The sequence below is a fragment of the Canis aureus genome, chromosome 6 (assembly GCF_053574225.1).
Source record: "Canis aureus isolate CA01 chromosome 6, VMU_Caureus_v.1.0, whole genome shotgun sequence".
NCBI classification, from domain to species: domain Eukaryota; kingdom Metazoa; phylum Chordata; class Mammalia; order Carnivora; family Canidae; genus Canis; species Canis aureus.
In genome coordinates, this window is record NC_135616.1 from 52,528,485 (window position 1) to 52,546,126 (window position 17,642).

At 36.4% G+C, this 17,642-nt stretch overlaps 1 protein-coding gene across 4 annotated transcripts in view; it reads right to left on the reverse strand.

Moving 5' to 3' along the window:
- Positions 1-17,185, reverse strand: part of KIFAP3 (kinesin associated protein 3) — a 158,063-nt gene extending 140,878 nt beyond the window's left edge. For 2 of the 4 annotated variants that reach the window (XM_077901604.1, XM_077901606.1), the window contains exons 1-2: positions 16,805-17,183; positions 15,745-15,864 (exon numbers count right to left, since the gene is read on the reverse strand). In XM_077901604.1, coding sequence (XP_077757730.1) covers positions 15,745-15,824 — 80 coding nt within the window. In that variant the 5' untranslated portion in view covers positions 15,825-15,864; positions 16,805-17,183. Of the gene's footprint in view, positions 1-5,472; positions 5,705-15,744; positions 15,865-16,804 lie in introns of those variants that run through there. The other 2 variants (XM_077901603.1, XM_077901605.1) reach the window with 2 other exon arrangements.
- Positions 17,186-17,642: the final 457 nt, after the last annotated feature.

Sequence of the window (17,642 nt, forward strand, 5' to 3'; positions counted from 1 at the left end):
CCAAAGGCCTCTTTTATAGAAATGGAAAAGGGATCCTAAAATTCATATGGAAACACAAGGGACCCTCAGTAACCAAAACAATCTTGAAAAAGAACAAAGTTGGAAGACACACTTTCCAATTTCAAAATATACTACAAAGTTACAGTAATCAGAACAGTGAAATACTAGCATAAAAAGAGACATATAGGGGATCCCTGAGTGGCTCAGCAGTTTAGTGCCTGCCTTTGGTCCAGGACGCGGTCCTGGAGTCCCGGGATCGAGTCCCATGTCGGGCTCCCGGCATGGGGCCTGCTTCTCCCTCAATGGAATAGAACTGAGTCCAGAAATAAACCCCTATATCTACCATCAATTGATTTTCAACAAAAGTAGCAAGTCCTTTCACTGGGGAAAGAATGATCCCTTTAACAGATGGTGCCCAGACAACCAGGTATCCACATCTAAAGAATAGTTTATAGTGATATTAGTTTCACATGTACAATATAATGATTCAACAATTCTATATATCACCCAGTGCTCATCATAAGTATACTCTTTAATCCCCATCAGCTATTCCACTCATCCCTTCATCCACCTTTCCTCTGATAACCACCCATTTGTTCTCTATATTTAAGTTTTGGTTTCTTGATTTGTCTATTTTCCATTTGTTCATTTGTTGTTTCTTAAATTTCACATATGAGAGAAATCATATGGTATTTATCTTTCTCTAATTGACTTAATTTACTTAGCCTAAGTCTTTCCAAATCTACCCATGTCACTGCAAATGGCAAGATTTCATTCTTTCTGGTGGCTGAATAATATTGCATTGTGTATATATACCACCTCTTCTTTATCTATTCATCTGTTGATGGACACTGGGGCTGCTTCCACAATTTGGTTATTATAAATAATGCTGCAGTAAATATAGGTTGCACCTATTCCTTTGAATTAGTGTTTTGTGTGTGTGTGTGTGTGTGTGTGTGTTTTATAAATATATAGTAGTGCAATTACTGGATCATAAGATGTGTTCTATTTTTAACTTTTTGAGGAACCTCCATACTGTCTTCCAGTGAATGTAGCAGTTTGCCTTCCCAACAATAGTGCATGAAAGTTCGTTCCTTTTTCTCCACATCCCAACCAACACTTGCTTCTTGTGATTTTGATTTTAGGCATTCTGACAAGTGTGAAGTGATATCTCATTGTAGTTTTGATTTGCATTACACTGATGATAAGTGATGTTGAGCATCTCTTCATGTGTCTTTTGGCCATCTGTATATCTTCTTTGGAGATATGTCTGTTCATGTCTTCCGTCCTTTTTTTAAAATTGGATTATTTGGGTTTTTTATGTTGATATGTAGAATTTCTTTATATATTTTGGGTACTAACCTTTTTTCAGATATATTATTTGCAAATATGTTCTGATTCAGTAGGTTGTCTTTCAGTTTTGTTGATTGTTTGCTTTAAGAAGCTTTTTTATTTTGCTATATGCAAAAGAATTAAACTAGACTACTCTCTTACTCTATACACAAAAATAAACTCAAAATGGATTAAGGGCCTAAAAATGAGATACAAAACCATAAAAATCCTAGAGTTAATTATGTGGTATAAAGTAAGGGTCCAATTTAATTCTTTTAATGTGTGCACATCCAATAATTTCTCTGACATCAGCTTTAGCAAAATCTTTCTAGATATGTCTCCTGAGGCAAGGGAAAACAAAAGAAATTAACTACTTGTTAATGGTTTCTTAAATAATGGCATCAAAAGCAAAAGCAACTAAAGAAAAAATTAAATTGGACTTCATCAAAATTTAAAGCTTTTGCATAAGGAAGGATATTATGAAGAGAATGAAAAAAAATAACACAGAGTGGGACAAAATATTTGCAACCATTTTTCTGATAAGAATCTAGTATCTAGACCATATAAAGAACTCTTTTCTCCAAAGCAGATAGACAAAGGCCAAGAAGCATATGAAAAGATGCTCAATGTCACTAGTAACTAGGGAAATGTAAATCAAAACCACAATAAGACACTAATTCACATCCACTGAATGGCCATTAATTAAAAAATGTAAGTAACAACTGTTGGTGATTCGAAAAACTGGAGCTCTCATACCCTGCTGTTGTGAATGTAAAATGGTATACTCACTGTGAAAAACAGTTTGGTGGTGCCTCAATAAGTTAAAACATACAGAATTAGTACATGACCCTGCAACAACTAGGGATATACCAGAGAGTGAAAAAAAAAGTATTCAAACAAAAACTAAAAACTAGTACAGGAATGTTCAAAGAGGCCTTACTCACAATAGTCAATGGATAGAAACAATCTAAATCTCCATCAATAGATGAACGGATAATCAAAATATGCTATATCCACACAATGAATTATCAATCAGCTATTAAATGGAATGAAGTACTAATGAATGCTAAAACATAGATGAATGTTGAAACATTTTATTGTATATAAAAAAAGAAGCTTTACACAAAGGCCATATACTGATTTTGCTTATCATATATTCATAGCACTTATAAATAATTACTTCTGATTATATATTATTTAAAGTCTGTATTCCTTGCTATGTTATAAGCACCACATAGGCAGAGAAAGTATGTATCATTTATCCGATACTTTTAATCACTCAGCCCAGTGACTTTTACATGGTAGAATTTGAAATAACCATTGACTGACTGACTGACTGAATGAATGAATGAATGCCATTTACTCTTAAAATCTTTCAGTGGTTCCCCACTGCTATTACGTTTCTCAACTCTTTACTAAAGTTCCTGAGACCAATATGATTTGGACTGTTTTTCTTTGTAGCCTTATTTTCATTTCATTTAATAACTATTTAGTGAATACTTATGTTCTAGGCACTGTGCTGTATGGTGAGGCTACAATGAGAAGTAAAATATATAGTTCCTTAGCTTTTTGAAGCGTATAGACCAGCAGGAAAGACAAACTATAACAATTTACTTGTAAGAGTGGGTAAAGACAAAGTATTAGGCATCATGAGAACCTAGCTGGTATATCTGACCTGGTTTGTGGCTTATAGGATGAGAAAATGGCGGCTCAGGAAAGACTTTTTAGAAAAAGACTTTTGCCTACTTAAGCAAAAATAGGAAAAATGAGGAGCTAGCTAGGTGAATAACAGGGCAAGATCTAGACAATGGGAAGGGCATTTGGAACCTAATACTGAGACACAGAGATCTAAAAGAAGTTATTTCTGTAAGAGTCAAGTATGAAATTATTGGGGGTAAGAAGGAAGCTGAGAGAGAGAGAAAGCTGAGAGTTGCTTCTAACTCTAAAAGCAATAAAAAGCCGTCGAACAGTTTTAAGAGGAGGCTAAAAAACCCATCACAAATAATTATGTATTTTTGTATATATCTGATTGAGGACATGACTATGTCTACTTAATCATTTCCTCAATGAACAGAACAATGGTAGACATATAATAGGTATTTTGCAAGTATTCATTAAACGCCCCTGAATCAAAACTAACTTTTAGCAGAACAAAAAATGAAACTGGATTTGATTCTAAAATCTTCTACACATTTCAACATAAAGAGACTAGAGATTCCTCAGTAATAACTACAATGAAACCACTGAAATCAACTAATTAAAATTAAAGAGAATCAATTAGATTGAAAACATGTTGCTGTCCTGTTAAAAACAAAATATAAAGGTAAAAATATTACAAAAGGAATAGAATATATGTAATCATTATCAAAGAACCAATAATTAAAATGGAAGTTTCTGCCAGACATCAGAAACCATCAGGCCTGAATTATACATCAGCTGCATATTTCTAATCTGAAAGCAAGCAATGCAACCTGTTCATTACTTATATTGTCAAAATTAGACAAAACTGGAGAGTGTATTTCAACCTTCCAAATTCTGACCTTGTTTTACTTCAAACATTACAGTGACTTGTTTGGTTTTATTTTTTTTTAACTCTAGATAACTTGGCTTTAAAAATAAGCACTAGGTTGAGAAATATGTCTAAAGGCCCGTACAGGTTCAAGAATCCTAATAAAACTCTCTTTTGGCACACTTATAATACATGAAAATAAGCTGATGGTATGTAAAATAGTGGCTCTCTGTCTAGAATAATCTTGAATCCAAAGTTGAAAGAGAAATAATTTATTATTTTCTTCTGCCATACAATTTTCAATCAAGATATTTTAAAAGACCAATGTAAGCAAATTTGAGTGAGGAAACAAATACCATACACTAGTCACGACCACATAATGCTATAAAAATTTTACTGATAAACTCTGGTTATTCTATAGTTTCAGATATATTCACCTACAATGAGGAAGGCAAGCCATATATGTCTCAGCCTCAAAGACGATGCAGTTGGTTGACTGAAAGATCGTATATTTGTTTAAATCCTTTTTAAGACTCGATTAAAGGCTGGAAGATCTTTCTGTGACGATCAAGGCCATATCAAGCCGGGATGAACACATTCAGCAAAAGCATATTATGACTTGAAATAATGTCACCACATTATGTGCATGTTTTATCTTTTAAAAGCATTTTCATATTTGGTCCACAGATCTCCCATAAGGTGGTATTTGCCCCATATTTAAATAAGGAAACTGTGTCCCCAAAAAAAAAAAAAAAATACATGTGACTTTCCTTGTATACTCCCCTTATCCCTAACAGTGACTTAACTAAAAATAGAGAGTCCTAATTAGGATTGCTTTCTATTGGATCACTGCTAACTCTTGGTCCAGTGACAGGCATCCTTTCCATCAGGGATCCTCAGGGATGATCTTATCTTTGACAGGAAGTCAAATAAATAATCCCAACAGACACAATTTCTTTAAAGAGGAAGGGATACTGCAAATATTTTTAAACTAAATACATTATGGCCCGTCCCACGACAAGCTCCTGAACAAACCTCTTCATAATCATGAGCCTCCTACAAATATTACACTGTACACATGGTAGTCCAGGGGATGAAATGGATGAGGACAGCAGAAACAGGCTGGAAGGAAGGAGCCCGCTCAGCCCAGCCTCTCCCATAAATAAAGCGCCACCATTTCTCTCTTCGTTTATCGTGTCAAAACCCCATGGCGGGGAACCCCAAACAGGAGGCAGACAGCAGAGGCACTTCATTCCCAGGCTCCTAGGGATTTATTCCACTAGGGAAGGGGAGAGTTCAAGCAGGCGCTTGGAGAGGGGGAGGAAGACGCGGTTTACTGGGCCCTTCGCCCTCCTCCCGTGCACAATGTGATGTATGCAGCGAGGATACCGTCTTCGATGCCGTCAGGGTCCTGCCAGGTAAGAGGGGGAGCCTCGCCCCCCCTGAAGGGCCCTTTTATCTTTTCCCCAGTGCACCTTCCCCCCTTCCCCTCCGTGACTTCTCCCCCGGTCTTCCACCCCTACTCTAAGGTTCTAGCTTGGCCCAGTGACACCTCAAAGCCAACCCAAGGCCCTCTAGGAATATCTTCAGGCCCGGCGGGGCAGGAGGACCGAGTCTTGGGGAGTGGTCACCTTTTGAGGTATCTGGCGTCCTCCCCTTGCATGGCGGCGGCGACGGCAGCGTGGGGAGGATGGGGATATCTGAGAAAGCCGGCGGAGCAATTTCCGGGGACGGTGGCCAAAGTATCCCCACACCCAAAGGCGATGACAGTCCCGAGGCCTGCAAGGCCGGGCGGCGGCGGCGGCGCTGCGGTTACCACGGTGAGACCGCCGGCTCCTCCCACAGCTCCCAGGCCCCAAAACACTGGAGGGACCCAGCCCCGCCCAGCCCCGCCTCCCCCAACCCGCCCCAAAGGCGCATGCGCCCGCTCCGCCGCGCCTTGTGCGCAGGCTCAGTGTGAGATGCTGGTCCCTGGGATTAATCTGACGCACCCTGGAGCAGAGCGTGAAGGACTTTGCGGCAGATTTCGGCGTGTGCGGTCGCGGAATGACTCTTCTGATCACCGCCCCCTTGAGGATGGAAATTGCAAGAGTCATCCAGGTCAACTGGGTTGAAATTTCAGGTCTTATTTCAAAAAAAAAAAAAGAAAGTAAAAGGGAATCCATTAGCCTTTTATTTAGTGAATGCTGTAGAACAGTTCAGCCCGGGGCTGTAACCTGTAAAGTGAGGTCTGTGTTTGGAGGCATTGTGGGAAAGAAAGGATGTGCTCTGATTGCACTGAGCAGCTCTTCATTTGTGGAGAGAGTTTGATCCTCGTTCAAAATGAGTACCGTTAATCACTTTTGATTCAGTGCACTGAATTGATTCCAGTTTGGTATTCTGCATCTGGAGTGGACTCCCCCATCCCCACCTCTCCATCCCCCACGCACAGACAAACAAACGTACTCCTGAAATGCCAACTCTTACACTAATAAGAAGGCCTCTTACTTTCCTCTGTGTCATGCCCTCTTATTAAACTATTACAAAATTCTATCATTTCTTCCTTCACGATACTCTTGTAATCCAGCTTTTCTTCTCCATTCTTACTTCTGTTCATCTAGCCACTTCATACCTGGAATATATTCTTTCCCAGCAGGACTTCCTATTTTCTGTTTTTCCTAAATATTCATTCTGAACAATGATATGAAATTTTACAAGCTATCATTCATGGCTAGATTACCTTAAAACCCTCACAATATCTAAAACTGCCAGATCACAATATCCATTACAATGCATAGGTAATATAATAAGCGTTCTTGCAAAGTAAGCTTTTTGAGATCAAAGATTATTTTGCTGTGTTAACCACTGTACCCTTGGAACAGCATCTGGCCCATAATTGGCACTAAATAAATACTTAGAGCTGAAAAAGAAATGCATACCCGAGCTCGAAAAAACAACAAAAATCTAGAGGAAATGCCCCAAGGACAGAAAGGAAGATAGAGCCGAAAATTAGAGCAATGAGAAGATAAACTGAAACTGGGACTGAGCTGGAAGACTTGTCAGTCTATAACAGGAAAAGTACAAGATGAGCCTGGGCATTTTATGCTTGAAAGTAGAGAAATATTCAAAGACTAAGAGATCGTGTCCAAAAGACACCGGTCAATTTTGAGATAATTTACATCAAAAGGAATAATTACTGGGGCAATTGGGTGGCTCAGTCAGTTAAGCATCCAACTCTTGATTTCAGATCAGGTCATGATCTCAGAGTCATGAGATCAAGCCCTGTGTTGGGCTCCTTGCTGAGCAAGGAGTCTGCTTGAGATTCTCTCACCCTCTGCCCCTCCCCCCACACACCTACTCTCTCTCAAATGAATAAATATATTTTTTTAAAGGGGAATTATTACTGTGGTTGATTTAACACATTAATAAAATCCAGAGGTCTATGATGTTATGAAACAGTGGATAGAAAAACCCTCAAAAAAAAAAAAAAAAAAAAACCCTCACTTTCATTGAAGGCAACAGCTACCTTATAACCTTACTCTGAAAATCAGTAACTAAGGGGAAGAAATAAGCATTTGATCCAGGTGTTTCCTAATCCAGGGAAAAGAATTATGGTAAGAAATGGTAACACTCTGTATCTTTAAAAGTTTTTTTTTAATCTGACTGTAGATGACACACAATGTTGCATTAGCTTCAGGTGTACAACAGTGTTGAACACCTGAGAGTATGCTAGGCTCACCACAAGTATAGCTACCATTTATCATCATACAATATACCATTGACTGTATTTCCTTTGCTGTACCATTTATCCTCATGACTTCACTCCATAACTGGGAGCTTGTATCTCCTATTTCCCTTCACCTATTTTTTCCATTCCCCCAAACCTCTGGCAACAATCAATCAGTTTGCTCTTAGTATCTGATTCTGCTTTTTGTTTGTCCATCAATATATGAATGAATAAAGAAGGTGTGGTGTGTATATGATGTGTAATGGAATATCATTCAGCCATTAAAAAGAATGAGATCTTGCCACTTGTGACAACATAGATGAACTTAGAGAGTATTATGATAAGTGAAATAAGTCAGACTGAGAAAGACAAATACCATGTGATTTTACTCATATGTAAAACCTAAAAAAAAAAATGAATAAACAAACTTTTAAAGAAATCAAATGACTAATTGAAGTTTTTCTCACAAAGAATATTCTAGACACAGCATCACTGATGAATTCTACCTAGGAAATGATGTCAAATTACATATTTACACAGAAAATAGAGACTGAAGGAATATTTACCAACTAATTTAATTATATTAACATTATCAAAGATATAAAACAAAAGTCACAAATATCCTTATGAACATATATGCAACAATAATTAATAAAATATAAAAAATATAATTAATAAAATATTAGCAAATTAAACCTGCAGTACATAAAGAAATAGTACCTCATGACCAGATAGGCTTTATCCCAGGAATGCAATATTGGTTTAACATATGAAAATCCAATAATATAATTTGACATATTAACAACATAAAGATGAAAAACAATATGTTCACAGCAATAGTGGCAGAAAATGAATTTGGCAAAATTCATTTTTAAAAGAGCTACCAGCAACTAAGAGTAGAAGATGACTTCCTCATTCTAATAAAGACATCTGTGTCAGTTTATTTCTAGGCTTTCTATTATGGTCTATTGGTCTATATATCAGGAAGTATGATCCCTCCCATTATGTTCTTCTTAAGATTGCTCTGGCTACTTTAGGTTCATTGTGGTTCCACATAAATTTTAGGATTTTTTTTCTGTTTCTGTAAAAAATACCATTGGAGTTTTGATATGGTTGTATTGAGTCTGTTAAATCACTTTAGATAGTATGAACATTTTGACAATATTCTTCCAATCCATGAACACAGAATGTCTCTCCATTTACTTATGTCTTCATTCTTATTTATCAATGCGGTGTAATGTTCAGAGTAGAAGTCTTTTATCTTCTTAGTTTATTTATTTTTTAAGATTTATTTATTTCAGAAAAGGAGAGCAAGCGAGAATACATGAGTGGGAGAAGGGGCAGAGGGAGAGAGTCTTAAACAGATGCCCACCTGGGGCTCCATCCATGATCCATGATCATGACCTGAGCCTAAACCAAGAGTTAGACACTCAACTGACTGAGCCACCCATGTGCTCCTAGTTAAATTTATTTCTAAGCATTTTATTCTTTTGATTATATTGTAAATGGGATTCTTCATTTCTTTTTCAGATAATTAATTGTTAGTGTATTGAAATGTAATTAATTTTTATGTTGATTTTGTATTCTACAACTTTATTGAATTTGTTCTAACAGATTTCGTATGTTTTTAGGGCTTTCTATATATCGATTATGTCATGTGCAAATAGAGATGATTTTCTCTCTTTCTTTACGATTTGAATGCCTTTCTTTTTCTTGCCTAATTGGTCTGGTTGGTGCTTCCAGTAGTATATTGATTAAAAGTGACAAGAACGGGGATCCTTGCCTTTTTCCTGATTTTTTTTAAAGATTTTATTTATTTATTCATGAGAGACACAGAGAGAGAGGCAGAGACACAGGCAGAAGGAGAAGCAGTCTCCACACAGGGAGCCAAATGTGGGACTTGATCCTGGAATCCCAGGATCATGCCCTGGGCCAAAGGCAGGCGCTTAACCACTGAGCCACCCAGGGATCCCTCCTTTTTCCTGATCTTAAAGTACAAGCTTTAATTTTTTCAATGTTAAGTATGATGTTAGCAGTGGTTTTCCTTCCAATAATTTCCTTCCATTCCTAGTTTATTGAAACTTTTTTTTACTATGAAGGGATGTTGAATTTTGTGAAATGCTTTTTCTGCATCTATTGAGATGATCATGAGATTTTTATCTTTAACTCTATGAATATGATTTATCATATTTATTAATTTGGGTATGTTGAACCATCCTTGCATCACAATATTCACTTGATTGTGGTTCTTTGATTCGCTTCAAATATGCATTTGAATTCAGTTTGCTAGTGTTTTTTTCTGAGAATTTTTGTGTTTATATAATTAGGTGTATTGGCTAGTAGTTTTCTTGAACTGTACTCATCTGGCTTTAGCATCGGGACAATACTAGTTTCATCAAATGAGTCTGGGAGTTTTCCTTCCTCCTTAACTCTTTTTGGAATAGTTTGAGGGGGACTGGTGCTAATTCTTCTTTAAATATCTGGTGGAATTCACCATGAAACCATCTGGTCTTAAGCTTGTCTTGTTTTGGGAAGTGTTTGATTACTGTTTCAATCTTAGTGTATTTCAAAAATCAACTCTTAGTTTTGTTTATTTTTTCCATTGTTTTTCTAGTCTTTATTTTTGCTCTGATCTTTGTTATTTTTTCTTTCTCTTCTCCTATTGTTACTTGGGGTATAAAATTAGGTTGTTTAAGATCTTCTTTCTTAATGCAGGCATTTATGACTATGAATTTCATTCTTAGTACTGCTTTTGCTGTATCCCATATATTTTGGTATATTGTGTCTCCACTTTCATTTGTTTCAAGAAATTTTTTGATTTTGTTTTTGACTTCTTATTTGACCCATTGGTTGTTCAGGACTATGTTAATTTCCACATGTTTGTGAATTTTCCAGTTTTCCTTCTGCTACTGATTTCTAGTTTCATTAATACTGTGAAGATACTAGATATGATTTCAGTCTTATTAAGTTTATTAAGACTTTTTTTGTGATCTAACACGTGATCTGTCCTGGAGAATGTTTCATGTGCACATGAGAAGAATGTTTTCTCTGCTGTTGTCAGATTGAATGTTTTGTATATATCTGTTAGGCCCATTTGGTCTATAGTGTTGTTCAAGTCTACTGTTTCCCTATTGATTTGTCTGGATTTTCCATCCATTATTGAAAGTAGGGTATTGGAGCACCTAGGTGGCTCAGTCAGTTAAGCATCTTACTCTTGATTTCAGCTCAGTTCATGATCTCAGTGTCGTTAGATCAAGCCCTGTGTTGGGCTCTGTGCCAGGCATGGATCCTGCTTGAGATTTTCTCTCTCCCTCTCCCTATGCCCTTCACTTCCCCATCTCTCCCTCTCTCTCTCTCTCTAAAAAAAAAAAAAAAAAAAAGGAAAGAACGTGGGATATTGATATTTCCTACTATTATTGTATTTCTGTCAATTTCTCCTTCCAATTCTGTTAATATTTGCTTGCTTTCTATTTAGGTGCATATATATTTATAACTATATATTTTCTTGGCTGTCAGTAGGGCTTTATTCCTTTCTGGAGGGTCTAGAGTAGAATCAGTGTCCTTTTTAATCTTCTAGAGGCCATTCACATTATTTACTCGTGGCCTCTGTTATCCATATTCAAAGCAAGCAAGAATGGCCAAATTCTCATACTGCCATTTTGGTAGTCCTCCTTCCATCATCACTCTTCCTAAGACCACTGCCAGGAAAGGTTTTCCATAAGAATTTTAATAAGTCATGTGGGCCCACCTGGATAATCCAAGATAGTTTCTCTATGTTAAAATAAATTCTTACCCTTAGTTGTATCCATTGAGTCCCTTTTTGCATTTAAGGTGATATATTTACAGATTCCAGGGATTAGGATATAGGCATTTGGCCAGGTGGGGGAAGGGGAAGAGTATTATTTTTCCTACAAAAACACCCACTATAATGATTAATAATGGGCCCTCAACTCTATGGTCAATTAATATTCAACAAAGGAGGAAAGACTATCCATTGGAAGAAGGACAGTCTCTTCAACAAATGGTGCTGGGAAAAGTGGACAGCCACATGCAGAAGAATGAAACTAGACCATTCTCTTACACAATATGCAAATATAAACTCAAAATGGATAAAAAATCTAAATGTGAGACAAGAATCCATCAAAATCCTAGAGGAGACCACAGGCAACACCCTTTTTGAACTTGGCCACAGCAACTTCTTGCAAGATACATCTATGAAGGCAAGGGAAACAAAAGCAAAAATGAACTATTGGGACTTACTCAAGATAAAAAACTTCTGCACAGCAAAAGAAACAGTCAACAAAATTAAAAGACAACCTACAGAATGGGAGAAGATATTTGTAAATGATATATCAGATAAAGGGCTAGTATCCAAGATCTATAAAGAACTTATTAAACAACTCAACACCCAAGAAACAAACAATCCAGCCATGAAATGGGCAAAATACATAAACAAAAGTTTCACCAAAGAAGGCATACATATGGCCAACAAGCACATGAGAAAATGCTCCGCATCACTTGCCATCAGGGAAATACAAATCAAAACCACAATGAGATACCACCTCACACCAGTGAGAATGGGGAAAATTAACAAGACAGGAAATAACAAATGTTGAAGAAGATGTAGAGAAAGGGGAACCCTCTTGCACTGTTGGTGGGAATGTGAACTGGTACAGCCACTCTGGAAAACTGTGTGGAGATTCCTCAAGTAGTTAAAAATAGAGCTACCCTACACCCAAAAATTGCACTGCTCAGGATTTACCCCAAAGATACAGATGCAGTGAAAGACCGAGACACCTGTACCCCAATGTTCATAGAAGCAATGTCCACAATAGCCAAACTGTGGAAGGAGCCTCGGTGTCCATTGGAAGATGAATGGATAAAGAAAATGTGATAACAACGGAATATCACTCAGCCATTAGGAACGACGAACACCCACCATTTGCTTCAACGTGGGTGGCACAGGAGGGTATTATGCTGAGTGAAGTAAGTCAATCGGAGGACAAATATTATATGGTTTCATTCATTCAGGGAATAAAAAAATAGTGAAAATGATTAAAGGGGAAAGGAGAGAAAATGAGTGGGAAATATCAGAGAGGGTGACAGAACATGAGAGACTCCTAACTCTGGGAAATGAACAAGGGGTAGTGGAAGGGGAGGTGGGCAGGGGATGGGGTGACTGGGTGACAGGCACTGAGGGGGGCACTTGGCATGAGCTCTGGGTGTTATACTATATGTTGGCAAATCGAACTCCAATAAAAATAATATAAATATAATTATAACAAATATAACAAAACAAATATCAAGCAAAAAAACCCCACTATGCTCCTAAAATAAATTCATTTATAGTAAAATGTATGTGTATGAGGCAGGATTTAAAAATTCATTATGAATCTAACATGGACTTCATAGAATATAGACTATTTTTCTATGCCATTTAGACGAATGAAAATAGAAGTGAAAAGCAATCTCAGCTCCAATATCTTTCTGTGCCTTTTTCCCTTTCTGTTTTTCTCACTTGTCCTTCAAATGAAGACTATGCAGTGCTAGAAAGAGGTAGTATAAATGAGTGGGGGGATTTACTTATCCTTTGTTCCAACTCCAATAAAATATTGTCAGTTGAAGTAGAAAAAAATAAATAAAGCATCAGAAAATATCAAATGTTGACAAGAATGTGGAGCAACTAGAGTTCTACATTCCTTGCAAGAATGCAAAACGGCACAACCATTTTGGAAAACAATTTGGTAGTTTCTACAACAGCTAAGCATACATTTACCACATGACCCAGTAATTCCACTTCTAGATAATTACCCAAGAGAAATTAAAACATATGTCTACAAAAATTGGTATCTACGAATGTTCACAGCTGCTTGCATAATAATACAAAACTGGAAATAACACAAATGTCCATTAATATGTCAACTGATACAAATTTTGGGAGGGTCAGCATTAAAAAAATAAATTGCTAGTATATACAGCAACATAAATAAATCTAAAAACATTATGATCAAAGAAACATATGGTTTGATTCCATACATAAGACATTCTTAAATTAAAATAAAAAGACTATTATGATGGAAGACCAACAAGTGGTTGCTTATGCCTGGCAGAGAGGACACACAGAGCGTAGTCAGATTGGGAAGAATTTGGGGTATTGGTTATTTATATATGTTAACACACTTGTCAAAATTCATCAAACTGTATACTTTAAATGACTTCACTTTACTGTATATAAATTATTTCTCAATTTGGTTGTTTTAAAAGGTATAACAAACAAGGAAATGAGAAATTCATATTTAGATATAATTAAATAATTCCAAAGATAAAGAGATTTGAGAAGTTTTAAAATTTTTTATATGTATTAATTTAACATTTCCCTCTTATTCCAACCTCCTGTCAAATTGATTATAAATTTTTTGAATGAAGAAACCAATCCCATTCAGCATATGGAACTGGCTGTGATAGGTAAGAGCCTGAATTCTGTGATGGTTAAAAACCTGAAAACTATATTCTCAGAACTATGTGTAGAGTATCTGATCCACCATTTATTTACTCTTTGACCTTGGGCAAGCTAAACATTATAAGCTTTGATTTTCTCATCTATAAAATAAGAATGATAATAGTTTATGTATCTTAGAGTTATTGTAATGTTAAATGAGGTAGCATAGGTAAATTTATACCAGGGTAATTATGACATAAATGTTAGTAACTCTTATTAGATAAACTAAGTATTTGAAAATCCTATATTAATCATGTGACTCTGAAGAAATCACTCAAGCTATATCTTCTTAATTTAGAAAAATTGGGATTAATACCCAAAATATAAAAGATTTAGATGAGTAGAAAACAAGTTAATATTTTGTGAAAGTCTTGTAAAGTTACATGAAACTTGTTATGATTTCAACTTTACCCTTAGATTTGTTCAACTGCATTTTGAATACTGTACTAGCTACAGTGAGGAGTTTAAAAGTATAGAGAATAGTTAATGCTACTTCTTGGTCTTATAGGGTGTTAAAAATACAAATACAAATAACCCCAGTGATACATTGACATTCCAAGAATGGTTCCTGGAGGGCTTTGGAGCTATTAACAGTCAGGCTGCACTGCTTTGGAAAGCCTTCTTAATATCACAGTTTGGCTCTATAAGCAAAACTCTTCCTCTTGGTAGCTTTTTCTAAACTCCAGACTCAGTAAAGTGCCTTCTCTTTTCTCCTACTGCATTTACTGTACATTATGGACACAATTTGTTTATACTTCTATCTTTTCGAATAAGACTAATTAAAAAGGTACAAAATCATGGATTTCCAACTACATTTCTAATCATAGTGCTTCGCACATAGTCATAATTAATTTATGGTAACTGCTGCTGTATCAGATACAATTACAACCTTCAAGGAGCTCATAAAGTAGTCATCAGGTCTGTAAACAAATACCTTTTGAACATATTAGTGCATGTCATAATGGTAACATGAAACGGTAGAGTGTTTTCATATAGGAGGGAGTAATCCACTCGTTCTGGTGCATAGAGTTCAGGGTAGGGGTCACAAAGGATGAATAAAATTTTTCTTAGCAGAGAGAATAACAGGGATATTCTAGAAAAAGGCAATAGGACATAAAAAGACACAAAAGCTTGAAGCATGGTGTGTTTAAGTAACTGCAAACAGTTTGAGATGTTTAGAGAATTAGGTTTGCATAAGAGCAGTAAAAATAATTTCAGAAGAGCCAGCAAGAGCAAGATCATGGAAAGTCTAGTATAAGAAAATATGATATTTGGATATTTTCTTTGGGCATGGGGAGCCATGGAACTGTTTTAATATAGGAAAGTCATGTTGAAATTTATTACTTTTGGCAATATTAATTGTTCTATACTTTACCACACGGCAACATAGAACAGATGTGTAAGAATTACATTTTTATTTTCCAAATATGTTGCTTTTACATTTCTTCATATGCTTTAAGAATCTATAGAAAATCCTTTCTTGGGCGCCTTGGTGGCTCAGCGGATGAGTGTCTGCCTTTGGCCCAGGGTGTGATCCCAGAGTCCTGGGATCAAGTCCCACATCAGGCTCCCTGCATGGAGCCTGCTTCTCTCTCTGCCTGTGTCTCTACCTCTGTGTGTGTGTGTGTGTGTGTGTGTGTGTGTGTCTCATGAAGAAATAAATCTTAAAAAAAAAAAAAAAAGAAAATCCTTTCTTACCTTGTGACTGCCTTTGGGATATCATTAAATGGCCATTGTAGTCCAAAGAGTCCACATCCACTGGCTATTAATGCAGTCATCTTCTCTCTTTTCAAATTAACTTGAGCTCACAATGCACATCTTAAAGTAAAGGAGATTTCAGTTAAAAGGACCCTTTAAAATACATCCTCCTCTTGACAGTAGTAACCTCTGTTTTCAACTAGTATAACATCAGACAACAATTATGACATCATTGGGTTGCTCCAATGGTCAGAACAAGAGGTAGGTGACCCTCAAGGACAATAAATAATGAATCTCTGTGCTTTTCTCTTTCCTCAGGTTCTCTTATAGCCTGAATCATACTTTTAGAAAATACTTGTGTTGTGTGTCAACCTGGTGATTCTCAAAGACATGCAGTTAAATGAATACTCCATAAAATATAAGTAGAAAATGTGCACCTTTAGTCATACATATATCCATAAACATTCATTCACACACAAACCCCTGATTTTGAATTTATACATGTGAATATATACATACATGTTCAATTGGAAGTTCTCTGCAAGAGAGCATAGTTATTGTTATGCGTTTGGAGAGATGCTCATGACATGTTGAGAAGGAAGAGGATCTGAATATATTCACCCAGATTAGCTATATTTATTAATATAGCCAAAATTTATGAGCAGGTATTGCTTTAGACCGGAGTATGCAAAAAGTGAATAGACATAGTGCCTGACTTGAAGAAGTGTATCTAAATCTAGTAGGGATACACAGAAGGTGAATAAATAAATTCAAAGTAAAACGTTCTCTGGTAGAGTTACACTGTATCTCTGTAGAAATCAAGATGACTATGGAATCATTAGTAAGACATTTAATGCCTATCCAACACAGGGCATTCATCTAAGAATTGAGGCTGCAATGAGAGTGAAATACAGACCTACCCTGAAGGAGTTCAAAGTCTATAAAGAGGCAATCCAATCAAAGAACAAGTAACTGGGGTCTCAGCCATATTTCCCACACACCTACATCACAACTCATGTTTTTCTTTTTTTATGGATCTTGTTATTTTAAACTGTCTTACCTATTTTGTTCTTGTAAGAGGATGCCACACTATATCTTCAGTTTATTACTTCAATTCATAATCTCTCACAATGCTAGAAATGTCATTTGAGTTGGAGATATTAAGTGAATCCAATCTCTCATTCAAGTACACGTTAGTTTAGTACATATATGTTCCAGGCACAATTCAGAGCTAATGTAGTAGTCCAGGCAGGGTAAATTCAGGCATCTGAATTTGTATCATCTGTATTAGCAACCAGATGTTTCCTTTGAAATCTTAGTAGCAGAATTGGAAAATTTTTAGAGCTGGAGAGCATATGACAACTACTACCAAACGTCTCTGCTGAAATGAGTTGAAAACTGTTGGGTCACCAAGGAGTGATTCTTCTCCACCTCTTAAAGAAAGGTATGCCATAACATAAGTGTGACATACCTTCCATGTCATTAAGAACAGAACTAGAACCATCAGTTCATTCCAAATCAGTTCCTAGCAACCACCAGTTAGCAACAATAACTTTGAAGTTGGTTGTGAAATGAATTTGTGCTTCTAGGGTTGAAATATATTACGATCTAATGGGTGACATAATCCCCTAAGTAGGGGCTACAATTAAATCACATGTTGTTTGACTTTAAAATTTGAACTTTGATATTTCCTTTCTTTCATTTCCTTTCCCTTCTCTTCCCACCCACCCCTTCCTTCCATTTTTTCTCCCTTCTTTCCTCCCTTCTTTTTTCTTTTCATGTGTAGACAGCACATGTGTCATAGAAATAACTGCACATTAGAAACAGAGTTGTAGGGATGCCTGAGTGAATCAGTGGTTGAGTTTCTGCCTTAGGCTCAGGGCATGATCCTGGGTTCT